At 52.5% G+C, this 16,323-nt stretch overlaps 8 protein-coding genes across 8 annotated transcripts; 2 read left to right on the top strand and 6 right to left on the bottom strand.

The window, feature by feature from the left end:
* Window positions 1–158: 158 nt before the first annotated feature.
* On the top strand, window positions 159–2,074 carry BO87DRAFT_381009 (uncharacterized protein). The gene is made up of 4 exons (XM_025624425.1): window positions 159–326; window positions 386–416; window positions 504–645; window positions 739–2,074. Exons 1-4 carry the CDS (start codon window positions 264–266, stop codon window positions 2,000–2,002), a joined length of 1,500 nt encoding a protein of 499 aa, XP_025474313.1. The 5' UTR covers window positions 159–263; the 3' UTR covers window positions 2,003–2,074.
* Window positions 2,006–2,980, bottom strand: BO87DRAFT_202457 (PMF1/NNF1 family protein). The gene is made up of 2 exons (XM_025618556.1): window positions 2,487–2,980; window positions 2,006–2,374 (listed from the first exon to the last, which is right to left on the bottom strand). The coding sequence occupies exons 1-2, from the start codon at window positions 2,855–2,857 to the stop codon at window positions 2,080–2,082; spliced, it is 666 nt and encodes a 221-aa protein (XP_025474312.1). The 5' UTR covers window positions 2,858–2,980; the 3' UTR covers window positions 2,006–2,079.
* Window positions 2,981–3,316: 336 nt separating this feature from the next.
* BO87DRAFT_381008 (cyclin-dependent serine/threonine-protein kinase phoA) lies at window positions 3,317–5,048 on the bottom strand. Its single transcript, XM_025624424.1, has 3 exons — window positions 4,779–5,048; window positions 4,673–4,696; window positions 3,317–4,608 (listed from the first exon to the last, which is right to left on the bottom strand). Exons 1-3 carry the CDS (start codon window positions 5,001–5,003, stop codon window positions 3,700–3,702), a joined length of 1,158 nt encoding a protein of 385 aa, XP_025474311.1. The 5' UTR covers window positions 5,004–5,048; the 3' UTR covers window positions 3,317–3,699.
* Window positions 5,049–5,254: 206 nt separating this feature from the next.
* Window positions 5,255–6,744, bottom strand: BO87DRAFT_463469 (putative SIR2 family histone deacetylase). The gene has a single exon (XM_025629237.1). It carries the CDS (start codon window positions 6,523–6,525, stop codon window positions 5,371–5,373), a length of 1,155 nt encoding a protein of 384 aa, XP_025474310.1. The 5' UTR covers window positions 6,526–6,744; the 3' UTR covers window positions 5,255–5,370.
* A 29-nt stretch (window positions 6,745–6,773) lies between these two features.
* Window positions 6,774–8,564, top strand: BO87DRAFT_202405 (PQ loop repeat protein). The gene is made up of 2 exons (XM_025618555.1): window positions 6,774–7,077; window positions 7,135–8,564. The coding sequence occupies exons 1-2, from the start codon at window positions 7,022–7,024 to the stop codon at window positions 8,240–8,242; spliced, it is 1,164 nt and encodes a 387-aa protein (XP_025474309.1). The 5' UTR covers window positions 6,774–7,021; the 3' UTR covers window positions 8,243–8,564.
* A 20-nt stretch (window positions 8,565–8,584) lies between these two features.
* On the bottom strand, window positions 8,585–10,450 carry BO87DRAFT_345864 (co-chaperone SGT1). Its single transcript, XM_025620880.1, has 2 exons — window positions 9,512–10,450; window positions 8,585–9,451 (listed from the first exon to the last, which is right to left on the bottom strand). Exons 1-2 carry the CDS (start codon window positions 10,316–10,318, stop codon window positions 8,852–8,854), a joined length of 1,407 nt encoding a protein of 468 aa, XP_025474308.1. The 5' UTR covers window positions 10,319–10,450; the 3' UTR covers window positions 8,585–8,851.
* Window positions 10,451–10,614: 164 nt separating this feature from the next.
* Window positions 10,615–13,215, bottom strand: BO87DRAFT_463467 (terpene cyclase/mutase family protein). The gene is made up of 3 exons (XM_025629236.1): window positions 12,350–13,215; window positions 10,844–12,289; window positions 10,615–10,790 (listed from the first exon to the last, which is right to left on the bottom strand). Exons 1-3 carry the CDS (start codon window positions 13,018–13,020, stop codon window positions 10,700–10,702), a joined length of 2,208 nt encoding a protein of 735 aa, XP_025474307.1. The 5' UTR covers window positions 13,021–13,215; the 3' UTR covers window positions 10,615–10,699.
* A 166-nt stretch (window positions 13,216–13,381) lies between these two features.
* Window positions 13,382–15,372, bottom strand: sfh5 (CRAL/TRIO domain protein). The gene is made up of 2 exons (XM_025620879.1): window positions 14,370–15,372; window positions 13,382–14,306 (listed from the first exon to the last, which is right to left on the bottom strand). The coding sequence occupies exons 1-2, from the start codon at window positions 15,128–15,130 to the stop codon at window positions 13,649–13,651; spliced, it is 1,419 nt and encodes a 472-aa protein (XP_025474306.1). The 5' UTR covers window positions 15,131–15,372; the 3' UTR covers window positions 13,382–13,648.
* Between the last annotated feature and the right edge of the window lie 951 nt (window positions 15,373–16,323).

Below are 16,323 nucleotides of genomic sequence, written 5' to 3'. Positions count from 1 at the left end.
ATTTATGATTAGACGGGGGATATTACTCCCTACTAATCTCAAAGCGGGCGCTAAGGCGGTATCTCCGTAACGCCGGCATTATGGAGCTACCCCTCGTCTTTCTTATTTTCGAAAAAAACATCGCGGGACGTCATCATATACTTGTTGATTTTGCAGCTTCCCATTTGATACTGAGATTTTAGCCTAACATCCACCGTGCTTTATATTTATTGCGCCGAGGAATTTATTTATCGGAAAACTCTGGCCGCATCTGGACGTTGACAATGCCCAAGCCAAAGTCTTTCCTCAAAGACACCAAGCCTAATAAGAAAAAGGCGACACAGCGGGTATGCTCAATTGACCCTTCGACCGCGACTATTACTTTCCCTCTAACTCTATTGCCTAGGCCCCAGAAACCGCAGATGAATACCTAGCCCGTGAGTCACCCAGCATCAGAACTAAATTATTTTCATTTGGTCAATCGCCTGTCATATATTGCCGTATAGCTAACCAAGATGTTCCAGTCGGTGTCGAACAGGAAGAGGCCGGAGAGAAATGGCGCGCCGGAGATGCAGCCAAATCCCTGCGCTTCTTCATGCGCGCCATCAATACCTATGACGAAGGCTTGAGCAAACATCCCACTGCTTTTGACCTGGCTTATAACAAGTACGTCATACGTCATCCGATTTCATTGTTGCTCTATCTACTCATTATGGCCGCGTCCATCAGTAAGTAACCTTAGGTACTGATGTCTGATAGAGCGAGAGTTCAATATGAAATCACACAACATCCCAGACTAGCTGCTCAGCTGTCGGCGCCGCTATTGGACGTACTGCGAGTAGCGCTCGATTCTCACAGAGCAGCGCTTGACCTGGAGCAAGACAATGCAGATGCGCTCTTCAACACAGCCCAAGTACTCACCAGCATTGCCGAGGCCTTGACCGAAGCCAAACGTCCATCGGATGACCGGCTGTCCCAGGCAGTGAAGCTTTTGCAAGAAGCCATAGAACTCTTCCAACGTTGCCTAACTGTACAGGAACTCAAGTACACCGAAATGCAGGAGCAGATCAATCAGATGACGTCCGGCGAGACGGACCCTGCTGAAACACAGATGCAAGATACACCGCCAGAACTGCCACCTGCGGACGATTCGAAATCTTCAGACCAGCAAGAACAATGGGCTGCTATTGTTGAGCCCGTGACCAAGGACACACTCGTCGATACTGCTGTGGCACAACTGGATGCCATCACAAGCCTCTGTAACCTACTCACATTCAACCCGGAAGTAGGAGTCACTTGGGTAGAAGAGTATTCATCCGAGCAGCTGCAGAAACGAATCTCAGCATATGTCGAGGGGTCAAACAGGCACTACGAAGCCACCCTGGCTCGTGCCAAGTTCGCCTGCGCCCTGAATGAAGTTCTATACAGAAGCGGACGGACTGAAGTTGGAACATACTCCGAAGAAGTCTCGCGAGCTTTCGGTCCCGATCTGGATCTATCCAACGACCCGGATGGCCTGTGCAGCAAAGCCGACGCGCTCACTTCTTTCAACACGGCGCTCACAGATCTCCCTCCGTATGAGCCGGAGGCCTTTGCGAAAGCGCTGTCTCTTCGATGGCAGTCACTGTCCGCTGCCTTGGACGCACTGAGCAAAGCGTCCAAACTCCCCACTGCTGAGAACCTGCCAAAGATTCATCTGGCAAGGGGAGACGTGGAGATGGGTAGGTGGAGGCTTGGCTTGGCTCCATGGGACTATAACATGGCCCGAGATAACGGAGCTACACTGCTGCGCAACGCCCAGACTTATTACCGCGGTGCAGCAGCCTTGGCGAAGAGGGACGGTGCTGCGGACGAGGAACGAGACGGAACCTGCAAGGAGGCCATCGCTGCTGCACTGGCAGGCCAAAAGGACAAAGTCCAGCAGCTTCGCAGAGCTGCGTCCAAGGAGCTGATGCTCGTTGCGGAGGAGGTGGTCGAAGAGGGATGGATGGGTCCTGGCGATATGGAGATATTGTTGTCGTAGTTATACTATACCCCGGCCCATTCGAACGTTGAAAGGGAAGCCTGTCCCCGCCATCGTAGAAATCGCAAGCCACCAGATCAGATCTCGGATCTAGCCTTAACCTCTCCATCCATCTGCGCAGCTTCTTGTCGAAGCTGATGCTCACTCGTAAACTGCGTCGTCGCGGCCGCAGCACCCTCCAAATCAGCAACCACAGCCTCCAACCCGGACAACAAACTCTCAATCTCAGACCTCTGCGCCTGGACCTTCCCAGCCAACTCAGCATTCTGATTCTGCACCGAATTAATCTTGGCATCCAAATCCGCCTGCGTCTCCATCAAATGCGGCAACAAATGCGCTTTGTACAATTCCTCCGGACTCAACGTATGCGGCCTACCAACAAATAAACCAGTTAGCCATCCATCATCCACTTCCCCCCGCCCCAATCCAACAATACCAAAAAGCAACACACAAAAGTGCTTCAAAAAAAAAGGGGGAAACATACGCAACACTATCCCCACCAACCCCTCTCTCCTTCCTAACCCTCGCCTCACCAACCAACCGATCCAACTCATTCAACTGCCTAACAGCATCCCTCTCGGCCAAAATATCCTCGAACTCAGCCTTAGCGCTCTCCTCCAACTTCGCATTCAACTGTCTCCACACACTCTCCAAACTAGCCGGGACATGTTTCGCCGGCGTCGGAAAACACCCGCTGAAATTCGCGTACGAGTTTGCGCGCAGCGTGCGCGCCAGCGCCTTGTCGAAGATCTCTTGGAGTTTGGAGGCGCGCGGGCCGGGTGTTAGGGGGACTGGCGCGGGAGGGGGTGGTGAGGGCGAGGCGCCTGGTCTTTGGGTGGTCGGTTCGGTGGACATGGTTTGGTTTATATCGTTCGTTCGTTCGTCGGTTGGGTTGGGCGGGGTTGAGGTAGGTAGGTAGGTAGGTAGGTAGGTACTTGGGGAGTTTTATCAGGGTGCGGTATTTTCGTGATGTTATGACTTGAGGTATGGTTCGTTTCGGGCTCTTTTCGGTCGTTGTTGTTGTTTTGTGGTTGTAGGATGAAGTATGGAGATTGGTTGATTGATTGATCGGGATTGGGGAGACGCGCCGGGAGACGCGCGACTACTGTGTATCACGTGATTTGTATAGATCCGGGCTGATGGGTCGGGTACCTGTGTGTATCGCAGGATTTAGGTACCTATTTAGTAAAATTTGTGGGGTTCTATATGTGTTTGGTGCTTGGATTAGATTCAAAAGAGTTATCGTGGTCTTTTGCTATGTTGCGGTTGCGCTGGATGTATGAAGAGCTGAAATTGGATACTGTATATGTTTTAGGGCTCTATAGGAAACTAGTCAATAAAGGCTCGCCAGAACCAAACCATGTCTGCAGCATATATCACAGATATTCGCTGCTGCCCCTACAAATATAAATCTTTATGACAGGCAAGGTAATTGGCGAGCGAACGTTGAATATCATGATCAAGTTTATCTAGAAATGCCATCGGCCATATGCACCGCAAAGAAAGAGAAAACAGAAAGAATCATTTGAATGTCCTCTTAGGAGTCAAACGCCGCGCTCTCCCCATTCTAAAACCGAATCCGTTGCTCGTCAAGCCTTCCACGAAGGGGGCAGATGAACGAAAGCCAAGGTAAACGAAAGGCTGTACATGATGAAAACGAACTAGAAGGAAAACAAAGACGGATCAAAGGAAGAATCTCAGTATGCTTGCTGTTGGGGAACCATGCCGCCATACGCCCCCGCCATTTGTTGCTGCTGCTGCTGTTGCTGCAACTGGGCCTGCAATTGCGGAAGATCGCGGAACCAGGGGTGTACCAGTGCGTCTTGGGCACTGATCCGCATCTCTGGTCGTAGTTGCAGCATCCGGCTCAAAAGATCCAGACCTAGGGGGTCGATTTGGGGGAGAATGAGACTGAGGTCCTGCGTGGCATAGACGTGGAAGTTTGGCTTGTACTCTGGGAGCTGGGAGATGCCGGGCCATGAGCGTTCCGAAGGGGTACCCATGAGACGGAAGATCTTGATAAGCTGGTCTTCGTTGGTGGTGCCGGGGAACAGAGGACGGCCGGTGTAGAGTTCCGCCATGATACATCCAGCAGACCAGATGTCGATGCTCGTGTTATATGTGCGGCTGCCCAGAAGTACATCCGGGGCACGGTACCACAAGGTCACGACTTCGTTGGAGAAAGTGTTGACGGGAATGCCAAAGGCACGGGCGAGACCGAAATCTCCAAGTTTGAGTTGTCCCTTTTTATTGATCAGGAGGTTTTGAGGCTTCAGATCGCGGTGGAGGACGCGGTTCTCGTGGCAAAACGCAATGCCCTTGAGAAGCTGGTGCATGAATGATTTGATTGTGGCTTGGTCCAACTGACCGCGGTCGGCGCGGGTATCCATATACTTCTTCAGATCCTTGTCCATGTACTCAAAGACGAGCATGAGTTTGTTCTCCGTGTGAATCACATCATAGAGCGAGACGATGCTTTCGTGCTTCAGCTCCTTCATCAACGAGATTTCTCGGATGGCGGTGGATGGTGTTCCCTCTTCGGAATCGAGGTGGATCTCTTTCAGGGCAACCAGCTCGCCTGTTTGGCGGTTACGTCCTTTGAAGACCTGCGTGAGTGTCAGTGCATCGTGCGATTCAGAGGATCGGCCGTGCGGAGGGAGGGGTTCGTACGGTGGCATAGGTGCCTTCTCCGAGCTAGAATCAGCAGTTAGCATCACGACTTTCTGTCTGTCTGGGTAATATCTCAATCTATGGTAGGGAAGCTATCAAAACACACCTTTTCCAGCTGCTGGAAGGAGCTGGGCTGCTGCTTGTCCATGGTGGTTGATGGCGCGACGGTGGTACTCTGCGCAGCAGGAGTTGGATGCGAACGAGAGGTGGAGCGCGGAGGATGGAAGAGAAAAGTTTTGGGAGAGGCCAAGTTAGAGATGAGATCCAGATATTCGGAGGTTGGAGGTTGCAATGTCTTGCTTTTTGAGCGGTCGCGACCGTCCATGTCCATGCTGATCTGAACCGGCGAATGCAGAGCCCCGCGCTGGCATCGAACAGCGGACGGGCGGCTGACTGGCCCGCCATCACTTTCTCTTCTCCTCAATCTTGCCTGTCTGGTCTCCACTAGTATCCCGGCGTCTATTCATGCCTGTCCACAACTCGCCGTTGCCAATCAATTTGGCGCATCTATAGTTATCTTTTTCTAGACTATTCCACCTGATGAATACTGCTATCTTGAAAGAATAACGTTTCTAATGACGCAAGCTTGAATTATGACTTTTATCGCTTGTATATACTATACTATGCTGCTTATCTGAACGGGTCACACAGCTCACCGTCATCTATACATCACATCCTCTTCAATCTATACGAGGACACTAATGACGAGTAAGTGAAGGCAGTTGTGCTGCCACAGGGCCAAGAATGTCCTGGGATGGGAGACTGCAACGGACATGCCGGCATACAGCCTCCGTTTCTTGCTCCGCCTTGCTAAAGAGGATCGACTCATTCCGGACACCTCCTATATTGATGATGCCAATCGGCATCCCTCGCTTATAGGCCCGTTCCACTAGGCGCCATGCCGAGTATGTGGCAAGACTACTGCCCAGGACAAGGAGTCTGCCCGCATCGTCGATGGCCTCTTCTGCACCCACCTTGACGGCTGGGTCGATATTCTCCCCAAACATAATGACCGCCGGCTTCAAAATCCCCGCTGTAGAACTTGGAAGCCAAGCCCCATCGCGCTCTACCTCCACCCGGGATTGGGACCCGTCCTGCAGTCGGGGTGGCTTTTCTAAACAGGTTGGACATGCTGGATACCGAAAGGTCGAGTAAGGGGCTTCTGGTAAATCTACATCACCATCCGGGTTGATTTTCAAGCCCCTCCGTCTCTGCTCCTCAGGGTTGTCCGCGTTCAGTGCACCAATATCGACCATTTTCTTGAGAAACTCTGCCCAAGCGGGATTCAGCCTCTCGAGCGATTGCTGAAACTCGTCCCGTGGAACTTCAGTTCGACAATTGATGCAGACCGCAGAACGCAAGTAGCCGTGGAGTTCGAGAGTGGGTAGCTCGGGATGCGCGACAGAATGGAAGGAGTCGACATTTTGGGTCACCACTGAACTAATATAGCCTTTCGTACCGATCTCTTTTATAGCCCAGTGCGTCGAATTTGGCTTCGCCTTGAGGAGTCCCGGCCACCCAATGAAGCTTCGCGCCCAGTATCGCTTGCGAAACTCATGGCGAGCGACGAACTCGTGGTAGTAGATCGGTCGATACGTCTTGTTTGTGATGTACGTGCCATTCTCACCCCGGTAGTCGGATAAGCCTGAAGCCACCGAGATGCCAGCGCCTGTCAAGAGCACCGTCTGGGAATGCCTGCCTACATCAACGCCGCGCAGATGCGGCGACGGAGGGGCCGTCAAAAAGGTCAAGAGCGCATCAATGGCACCTGCGACCGTGCGTGCGGACGGAGGGACAATAATCGGCGGAGGTAGAGGGCCCGTAAAGGGAATCCGAATTGCTGGAGCAGTCATTGAAGCCACATGATTGAGGGATGTTGAAGCTGCAAGAGAATTGGTTCAGATGGGCGATGGTTGATGACCGACGTCACGGCTTGACTAATCAATCACATGACATACGCAGTCCTATGGAGGATGAAGTGAATGGTAGGTCTACACGGGGGAAGAATTACTTGATCAGATGGCACTAGATGATCAGAGGACCAGAATAGATAATGCAGGATATTGCGGTCGAGACAACGAACAAAGCGTGACCAGGAAGAAGAAAAGTGGAAGCAGTCGATCTGGGTGTCCATTCTTGGTCTAGACTGAGGGGAGCTACCCCGGATCGCCCCACGTGATCTGCACCCTTCGCAGACTCTGCGAACGTCATCGCGGCCATCTGCTTCATTCCATCAACGCGTCTTTGTTTGCTGTCGACCGATTTTCCTTGCCTCTTTCTGTTTAGACTATAGAGTAGAGCATTGATTGGGGAAACGCCCAATCGCTCTCTCGTTCGCACAGCCCGGACATGTTTCCCGCAGTCACCGGCAATATAGATATAGAGGCACTGAGTGGCATATGTGGGTATGTTTATGCCAGACTAGAGGAGAATTGGATGTTTTATACTGACCACCGACATAGATCCATCTCGATTGCGTGCTGGGTTGTTGTCTTCTCTCCACAGATCATCGAAAATTTCCGTCGCGGCTCAGCTGATGGCCTGTCGCTTCTTTTCCTCATCGTCTGGCTTGCCGGCGATGTGTTCAACATCCTGGGCGCCGTCCTGCAGGGCGTGCTGCCAACCATGATCATTCTTGCGGTATACTACACCCTAGCCGATGTGGTGCTCCTAGCTCAATGCTTCTACTACCGGGGATTCACCCTGCGCGACGAGCCATCCACGCCACCGCGACCTGCATCTCCCATCACGACAGATGCCTACGACGAGGACACGGAGATTCCCTCTCCTGTCGTGCCTCGGAAACCCACAGAGCACACCGCGTTGCTTTCCTCCAAACGCCGCAGTGCCTCTTACCAGGCTCCTCTGGACACTCGCAGCCCAGCATCATCAGCAACAATCACCCCTCATCACCAACCCTTGCTCGCCCATCGCCGTCACTCCGCCTCTTCATTCCTTCACACGACCGTCGACGGAACTCACCTCTCCCCAGCGACCCCACTCGTCGAACCAGCCAAGCAACCCCGTCCACCTCGAACTCTGACCATGCTCCAAGCCACCTTCTTCAACGGCTCAGCCATTATCCTCGTCTGTGCCGCCGGCATCCTAGGCTGGTACATCAGCCAGCGGTCATCACTTTCCTCAGACAACAACAACAATAACAACAACAAGCACAAAGACAGCACCGACGACCTGAAAATGGACACACTAGGCCAAGTCTTCGGCTACCTCTGCGCAGTGCTATACCTCGGTTCCCGTCTGCCCCAGATCCTCCTCAACTACCGCCGCAAGTCAACAGACGGGGTATCCTTACTGTTCTTCCTCTTCGCCTGTATTGGCAACCTGACCTACGTACTTTCCATCCTGGCGTATTCACCCGTGTGTCAACGCCGACACCATGGTCGCTGTCGATCTGATGAACTGGCATCGCTGTATGGTCGGTATATTCTGATGAATCTGTCTTGGTTGATTGGAAGCTTTGGCACATTATTGTTGGACATGTGTATCTTTATTCAGTTCTTCTTGTACCAGGATGGAAATGGAGGTGAGGTGGATGCAGAGGCGAGATGAAACATACTTGCGTTTGCTTACATGATTCTCTTCTTCTTCTTCTTCTTTTTTTTTATTCTTGATAATGTCTCTGGGAAGACACAAAGAAAGATGGATTGGTGTTGGTGTTGGTGGTTGGAGATGATTGATTGATTGAATCAACATAAAAGCGCTTGCTTGCTTGCTTGTTTGCTATATGGCCAGATTGCTATGCTATGCTATGCTACTTTTGCTACTTTCGCTCATTGATTGGCGTTTGATTGGGGATTCTTCGTGTATATAGTATTATCTCATACTATACTTGCTTCTACTGACGCATACTTCGCAACACTCTACGTACCTGTTTCCAGCTAAGTACTAATACCACAGTCTCAATTTCAAACAAATTACCATTACAAGCAAAGCAGAGCTAAGCTACAACTAGCAAGACAAAGCAACAAAGAGAATTAAGAAATCAAACTACCAAACCATAAACACCACCCACATGCACCCACAACATGGATAGTAAGTAGACCTTGGAAATAAACTCCACGCTTGCAATTCGCATTCTCCTTCCTCTTCCCCCTTCTTCCCTCCTTCCTTCCCCCATTCTATCCCCCCAGAAGAGAAAGATGAAAAGAAAGAAAGAAATCACTCACTAGGCGGCCTAACCTTAACCGGTCCCTGACCAACCTCATCCCAATTCGTACTCAACGAAGTCCCCTGACTCTCCACATAACTCTTCACCATAGCGCGACGGGTATCCGGGTCCGCATTCGCATAGAGTTTCTTGAAGAACCCGTCGACGGCATCACCGCCGCCGAAGTCTGAGTTGATGGATTCGGCGTCCGATGCTTCATCATCATCTTCTCCTTCTCCTTTCCCTTCTGCCTTGGTCGCGTCTTTATTCTTGGGTTTGTCCTTCTTCGACTTCTGGGTTAGGCTTGAAGCAAGCTTATCCCAGTCTTTGGCGCCGTGGCGGGAGGAGGTAGGGTATGCTGGGCCCTGGGCTTGTGGTTTGATGTGTGCGGTGGTAGTGGTGATGGGTGTAGTTGTAACAGGCTGGGGAGTAAGTCCGGTGGAGGATTCCAAGGCGCTCCATTTCTGGCCTGGGGATTTCTTGCGCAGGGAGATTTCGATCTTGGTGGAGAAGACGGAGACCTTGGAGGTGGAGGGGTCGATGGGGGCGAAGAGCGGGTCGAGGGTGAAGTCGTATTCGGCGCCGGAGGGGAGGGGGAATTGGAGGGATGTCTTGAAGTATAATTAGTTAGTATGTTGTATGATAGATCGAGGTGATGGGAGAATACATACCGAGTCCTCTTTCAGCTCAATAGCCACTTTATCCTTAGGTACGCCTTTCACGTACAACGTCACGACCACCGTCTCTCCGGACTGGTACCATTCATGACGGACCTTGACTTGTTGCTGCTGCTGAGTCTCCTTAACCTCGGCTTTCTCCTCCACTTCCCCCTTCCCAGCCTTATCCTCAACCTTCTGACCCCCCTCCTTCTCAGTAACACCCCCAACCGTACTCTTACTCCTACTCCCCCCCCTCAACTCCTCCAACTGCGCCCTCAACTCCTTCTCCCCAGGCACCTTAACCCCCACCGGAACCTCCTCCACCTTATCCCCCTCCCCATTCCCCTCCAACCCCCTCACCTTCGCCCTAATCTTCGCCCCCCAAATCCTCACCTCCGCCTCAACACCCTTCCCAGCAGCACCAGCAGCTGCCCCCCCCATCGCCCTCCTCACCTTCTCCTCCTTATCCTCCCCATTATTCCCATCCTTATCCAACCCCACCATCCGCTCCACAACCCCCACCACCCCCTCAGCAGCAACATACCTCCCCATGAGAAACAACACGATGGCTCTGCGCATCTGCGCCTCGACGATCAACTCGCGTTTGCCCCGCTCGCGGGCAAGCAGAACAGCGGACTCGGCATCGCGGAGCGCGGCGGGGAGATTCGGCGTCGGCTTTAGCCGTGAGAAGGCGGTGGAGCGCTTGATGAAGTAGCTGGGCGATCGGGGGTGCGTGAGGAGTGCGGTGGTGTAGTGTAGGGTTGCGGTGGTGGGGTCGGAGGATTGGAGGGCGGTGTCGCCGAGGGAGGCGGCGTTCATTTTGGGGTTGGTTTTGGTGTTGAGGTGGGATTGAGGTGTTGGGGTGTTGTGTTTGTTAGGTGGGCGGGTGGGTGGGAGGTGGTATGTGGTTATGTAGGAGCTGAGTGTGAGATGTGGAAGGTGAGATTTGTTGTTTGTAAGGGAATATCCGAAGAAAATAAGTAAGGAATTAGTGAAAGTGAAGTGCAGGTGAGGTGAATGGAATCGAAACAAGTTCGATAATCTTCTTTGGAGATGCGGGGAGCGGAGCCATCCACGTGATTGGCTACTCATATACTAACTATAAACACCATGGTATACATGAATTTCATATTATCAATTAGTAGACAGTAGTAGTAAGTAAACTAGTAATACATATACTCATAGAAAAGCCTGCTGCAATCAGACCAACTCCTCATTGCCAAACTTGCGCGCATACAATCCCAACGCCCGGATCGGCCAGTACAGCTTATAGTTGGGGTACGAAATCATGCTGTCACTCGTTAGTACTTAGCTATCTCTCAAGTTACGATCAGGTATACTCACCAAGATTGATTAAACACTCCCTCAATCGACTCCTGCAACCACTCTCCGTTGGCCTGCTGCCGCGACATCAGCAGCTGCATCGCCTTTCGCAGCGGCTCCTTATGCGGATACCCGGCCTCCATCAGCGCCAGACTGGCCCATGCGGTCTGCACGACCTGCGACTTCTCGTGCTGCACATAGACGTGCTTCTCGCTGCTGAGGTACGACTCGCCCCAGCCGCCGTCCTCCTTCTGCTTCGAGATGAGGAACTCGCATCCGCGTCGGGAGTCCGCGCTCGTCTCGTACGTCTCTCCGACGCTGGCCAGACTCTCCAGCGCAAACATCGCCGCGTACGTGAAGCAGATGCCCCACGATCCGTACCAGCTGCCGTCGGCGCGCTGCACCCGCTTGATGTACCGCACGGCCTTTTCCTTGGCGGTCTTGATCTCCGCGGCCCGGTAGTTCGGATAGTACTTGCTGAAGAGGGAGAGCGCGGTGACGGACGCGGTCGTGCACTCGGGATAGTCGTATCCGATCATGATTCCGCCGAATACCTCGGCTGCGTTCAGCCACTCGACCTTCTCGGATGCCCGTGTGGTTTCGTACTCGGTGAAACCACCAGTAGGGTTCTGCATCAGGAGCAGACAGTCAACGCTGTCCTTCAACCGCTCCTCCGAGATCAGTTTCGGGAAATTGTGCATCTCCTGCAGCTGAATGGTCGAGCGCAGTCCCTCGGCGGTGCAGTCGCTGACCGTGTATCCCTGCGTCTTGTTGCTGAATGGCCATGCGCCCTTGCGGTGCTGGCGGTAGCATTTCTCCTGGTCCGGTACATTCTCGCGCAGCTGATGGTCTTCCAGGAACTCCAGGGCTTTGGTGAGCATAGGCCGCCATTTCGGGTCATCGCCAAACCCGGCCACCACGATACTCTGCGTGATAAAGGCTGTATCCCACACCTGGACGCCGTTGGTGCCGTTCATCAGCATGCCCTCGTCCTTCATCCACATGTAGTCGTGCAGCCGTTCGCGGTGGCGACGGACCGAGTAGCTGTCCGGACCGTCATGCTCGTAGCACACAATCATGTTGAACGGGTTGCTCACGGGCCCCAGACCGGCGTAGTCGGTATTCTCGTCCTCCATGCGCACCAACTCCCACGTCCACTCCTCCGCGCGACGCACAATGGGAGGGAGACGAAGGTAGGGGTTCCAGATGTTGACGAGCAGAGAGTTCAAGGTATTCAGCAGCCACGTCTTGGGGTAGTAATTGTCCGCCTTGTGGATTGAGTTGCGATGCGCCGCAAAGTCAATCGAGTCATACGGCTGGGTATACAGCTCCTGCCGCAGCTGCTTGGTGAGAGGGTCCAACGGATGCGAGAACCTCTTGGACCACAAATACGACATGGGCAAGAAGACCTGACGAATATGAATCCACCAGCGCCACGGCGCAAACGGCACCCAGTCAGGAAGTAGCCTGCTAGAATCAGCAACCCATCCACAAATCACCCAATATCACAGCCAGAAAGAAACGTACCAAATCTCCGGCGGCACCGGATTGACACACTCCCAATCCATAACCCCCAAGACAGCCAGCGAGAACTTAGCCCAATGAGGCCCATAAATAGCCCCCCCAAACCGATGCAACAACCCCCTAGCCTTAACCATCCTCGGATCCTCCTCACTCACTCCCACCAACCTCAACGTAACATAATTCATACAAGTACCAAACACAGAACTATGAGCTTCAATATGCAACCCCCACCCACCATCCTCCGGATGCTGCCTAGCGAACAAATAGCGCTTAATCTCGGTAGCATACTCCGGCGGAATAGGTGTGTTGGTAACATAATACGTGATAATCAAGACAGGCAGCAAGAACATGGGCCCACCATACTCGCAGGCCCAGTTCCCCGGCTCCAGCTGCAACTTGGAGAAGAACTCCAGCCCGTTCTCAGCGCATTGCAAGGGCGTCTGGGGTTTAGGGAGCTCGGGAAGTCCCGTGGGGAGACCGAGGAAATACTTATCTGCGATGGATTGAGGCCATTGCTCGTTTTCGGCGTCGGATTCCAGGTAGTGCCAGGTTTGGCGGCCGCGGTCGTCGCGGAGACGCCAGCGCGTGTAGTCGGTTTTGAGATCGCCGTTGGCGTCGGGAGTGAGATGGCCTTGGGCGGGAGTTCTCCACGGGCCGATGTGAGGTCCCGACATTGTGATGGGGTTGTTGTACACTTATTATGTATGGTATGGGGGATAGAAAGGGTGGAAGAATGGCAGAGTTGGAATTGGTGGAGAGGGATAGAGGGAAGGGTGGTTTATAGGATACAACCACACTCAAGAGGAGAAAGGAAGAACAACACACTAAATCTCCCTTGCCCGAATGTTATTTGCTGCCTGTTGTTCGTGCAGTATTAGTTGTGCAGCTGAGTGTTTTGTTGGTGCAGGAAATGAGGGACATTGTCTGCTGAGTCATCAGGGGTGCCTGGCTGGCGATTAGCATAAATAGGCAGAAATACGGTGTTTAATACGATTAGATCCTGCGGCATGCAGGAACGCATGAAATAACGGTCCACGCGACAGAAACATCGTAACTTTATATCGGAGGCTATATGACCTGTTACATTAAATATTACTATCTAGTGCCTCTGCACCCCCATCAATCCCAGAACATAAAGCACACACACTATCGAGAGGTATCAAGTACGCAAAACGACACGGAAATCATTCTACCGATTCCCCCGGGTATCAATCCAACCTGTCCCATCCATTACCGTAAATTAAGTGATCAGTGATCCTGGCCTCATCCCGACCAGGCGTGAATTACGCCTCTTGCTTGCTTTTATTTGGCTTCCGCGGCGGGCGCCTCCTGGGCCGTCACTGCAGTCTCTGCCTTGGTCGGCTCCTCAGCCGCCGGCTGCTCTGTCTTGGCTTCCTCCTTCACCTCTTCCTTGGGAGCCTCAGCCGGTTCTGCCTTGGCCTCTTCCTTAGGGGCCTCGGTCTGCTCCTGCTTGGGCTCCTCCTTAGCCTCCTCCTCCTTGGGGGCTTCCGGAGCAGGCTGGGCCTTCTCGAGGTTGACCGTGAAGGCCTCCTCCTCGAGGGTCGCGCCGTTACCACCGTAGGTCTTGGGGAACTTGTCCTTCAGGGAAGGGAACTCGCGGGCCAGGTTGGCACCGTTGGAGATGGGGTGGAACTTGCGGGTGGTGTTCTTGCTGAGGAAGACCTTCATGGCGGCGAACATCCAGCCCATGATGGCAGGCACGTTAACGAAGAACTTCTCCCGCAGCAGCTCGGGGTAGGCCATGGAGAACACCTCGATGGTCTTCTTGCTGGCCGCCTTGATGGTGGGGTTCAGGCGGAGGAAGCTGACGTTCTGGTAGTCGTGGACCTGCAGCATCTGGTACGGGTCCTCGCCGTCGTAGTCGATCACGGTCGTCGCCTCGCTCAGCTTCAGGTCCTTGACAGCGAGCTCCATGAGCGCGACACGCCACTTGATGAATCTAGTGATAGTTAGATATAACCCCCATCAATCACGAAATAGCAGTAGCCGCAGCCGCACTTACCCATCCACATCGCCAAAGGTCTGATCAATAGACTTGACATTACCGTAGACGTTCCAAGTGACAATGACCTCCTTGCCATTGGCCTCCGGGTACTTGGTGACATAGCCCAGACCACCATAGCGCTCAGCACTGTAGCGGCCCTCGGTCAGGGCGAGGGGGTTCATCTCCTTGCGCCATTGCAGGGCCTTGGTGAGCTGCTCCTCGGCCAGCTTGACGTTACCCTCGTTGGCGCGCAGGAACTTGATGAGGATGTTGACGGTGGGGACATCCGAGGAGTCCTTGAGGGTGACACCCCACATCTCATTGTAGCCAGTGGAGGAGAGAATGGCCGACAGACGATCGAAGAACTGGCTGAGGGCCGGGTTCTTGGCCAGATACTCGGGCAGAGCGGGCTTTTGTTCCTCCTCCTCCTTTGCTTCTTCGGCCTTTGGCTCAGCCTTGGGCTCATCCGCCTTTGGCTCCTCCTTGGGTTCCTCAGTCTTGGTCTCCTTGGTCTCTTCCTTGGGTGCTTCCTCCTTCTTATCCTCGGCGGCCTCCTGGGCGGGAGCGGGAGCGGGTTCCGTCACGGGAGGTTCCGTGGCAGCGGCAGCGGGGGCAGGAGAAGCTGCTGCTTCTCCTGTCGTCGCAGGCTCGACTTTTTGTTCGACTTCGGGCTGAGGCTGGGACTCGGAAACCGCAGGCTCAGTAGTGGTGGTGGGAGGTTGCGCCTCGGGGGCAGCAGCAGGAGCGGCGGCGGCGGTCTTTTCGGGTTGATCGGCCATGATGTATGTAGTGGGATGTTATTATTGGTAGCAGTTGATTAGTGAAGATAGAATAGAAAGAGGGGGGAAATGAAATTAAAAGAATGTATGGGAATTGCGTGATGCGATCGGATGCGAAAGTGGGATGGGTTTTTTCCAATGACAGCCGTGAAATTAGCACAGTATGGGGAGAAAGAAAGAAGGAGAGAAAGAGAGAGGAAGAGAAGGGGAAGAGGAGAAAACACGAAAGAGAAACAAGAAAGACAGAAAGCGCAAAAGAAACGAAGCGAAGCGACAGAAGCAGGCAAAGACGAGAAGCTAAGAAAGCACAGGAAAAGGCGTGCAATCCAATCAGAGGCAGCAGAGGATTAATTAATTAATTGCTGCAGCGGCCGTTAATTTCATTTAGGAGATTTCAACGGCGATCAGACAAGACAACTGAGTATTATTATTTTATCTATCGATTCAGACCAAGATCCAAAGAGGTTAAATTGTCAAACAAACAAATAAAACATGGGATCCATCATTATCCCATGGTTGACAATCTCATACATGACTCTTTCACTATTTAAATAGATAGATAGATAGATAGACAACAACAAACCTTATAACTTTATTCAACATCTTGATCTATTGAGTTGAGGAAGTAAGTTGAAAAAGGTACACAACCAAGTGACTCAGAAATAGCAACCAAACTAAAGTAGCTATCTACGTACTAGGAACAAAATGATCCATCCCATCCTCCTGAATCTTTTGAAGTGGGCCTGCAAGGATGTTTCAGGAGAGAGACTGAGAGACTGAGAGAGAGACCAGAATATGATTACCCCCTGACAGGCTACAGCATGCGGTGACTGATCACATCCACTCATCTCCCTCCAACATGACATGCAAGGCACCGGGTAAGTACTCGAGGGTAATGCCAACTCTTGGTCTTCCTTGATTGATACTATTATTATTCTTTCCTTTTGTCTCAGGTGGTCGGTCGGATGATTTGACTTGACAGCCCAGCCCGAGGGTTTAGCGAAGAGGCGCGTGCTTTTAACTCACTCACTCACTAGTACATAGTCCTACTACTTATCACCTTTTCTCTTAATGGTATTGGTTCAACTTTTCTTTGCTAAGTTGATTTTTTTTTTTCTGTATTTTGGTTTTCTTTCTCCTAGTAGTATTGATGGTTGCTCTTTTTTTGACGCGAAGGATGACGAGTTCCCCCC

This window comes from Aspergillus neoniger, assembly GCF_003184625.1.
Source record: "Aspergillus neoniger CBS 115656 unplaced genomic scaffold BO87scaffold_58, whole genome shotgun sequence".
NCBI lineage: Eukaryota > Fungi > Ascomycota > Eurotiomycetes > Eurotiales > Aspergillaceae > Aspergillus > Aspergillus neoniger.
Note: the sequence above shows the minus strand (reverse complement) of the source record. Positions and strands in the feature narration are given on the sequence as shown.

Coding starts and splice junctions, on each gene's coding strand:
- BO87DRAFT_381009 (XM_025624425.1), top strand. CDS start 264: ATGCCCAAGCCAAAGTCTTTCCTCAAAGACACCAAGCCTAATAAGAAA. Junction 417..503: donor CGCAGATGAATACCTAGCCC/GTGAGTCACCCA, acceptor AAGATGTTCCAG/TCGGTGTCGAACAGGAAGAG. Junction 646..738: donor TTTGACCTGGCTTATAACAA/GTACGTCATACG, acceptor GATGTCTGATAG/AGCGAGAGTTCAATATGAAA.
- BO87DRAFT_202457 (XM_025618556.1), bottom strand. CDS start 2,857: ATGTCCACCGAACCGACCACCCAAAGACCAGGCGCCTCGCCCTCACCA. Junction 2,375..2,486: donor GTTGGTGGGGATAGTGTTGC/GTATGTTTCCCC, acceptor ATTTGTTGGTAG/GCCGCATACGTTGAGTCCGG.
- BO87DRAFT_381008 (XM_025624424.1), bottom strand. CDS start 5,003: ATGGACATGGACGGTCGCGACCGCTCAAAAAGCAAGACATTGCAACCT. Junction 4,697..4,778: donor CCTTCCAGCAGCTGGAAAAG/GTGTGTTTTGAT, acceptor TGCTGATTCTAG/CTCGGAGAAGGCACCTATGC. Junction 4,609..4,672: donor GAGAAGGCACCTATGCCACC/GTACGAACCCCT, acceptor ACACTCACGCAG/GTCTTCAAAGGACGTAACCG.
- BO87DRAFT_463469 (XM_025629237.1), bottom strand. CDS start 6,525: ATGACTGCTCCAGCAATTCGGATTCCCTTTACGGGCCCTCTACCTCCG.
- BO87DRAFT_202405 (XM_025618555.1), top strand. CDS start 7,022: ATGTTTCCCGCAGTCACCGGCAATATAGATATAGAGGCACTGAGTGGC. Junction 7,078..7,134: donor GCACTGAGTGGCATATGTGG/GTATGTTTATGC, acceptor CCACCGACATAG/ATCCATCTCGATTGCGTGCT.
- BO87DRAFT_345864 (XM_025620880.1), bottom strand. CDS start 10,318: ATGAACGCCGCCTCCCTCGGCGACACCGCCCTCCAATCCTCCGACCCC. Junction 9,452..9,511: donor TTGAGCTGAAAGAGGACTCG/GTATGTATTCTC, acceptor TTATACTTCAAG/ACATCCCTCCAATTCCCCCT.
- BO87DRAFT_463467 (XM_025629236.1), bottom strand. CDS start 13,020: ATGTCGGGACCTCACATCGGCCCGTGGAGAACTCCCGCCCAAGGCCAT. Junction 12,290..12,349: donor CCGGTGCCGCCGGAGATTTG/GTACGTTTCTTT, acceptor TGATTCTAGCAG/GCTACTTCCTGACTGGGTGC. Junction 10,791..10,843: donor GGAGTGTTTAATCAATCTTG/GTGAGTATACCT, acceptor AACGAGTGACAG/CATGATTTCGTACCCCAACT.
- sfh5 (XM_025620879.1), bottom strand. CDS start 15,130: ATGGCCGATCAACCCGAAAAGACCGCCGCCGCCGCTCCTGCTGCTGCC. Junction 14,307..14,369: donor ACCTTTGGCGATGTGGATGG/GTAAGTGCGGCT, acceptor AACTATCACTAG/ATTCATCAAGTGGCGTGTCG.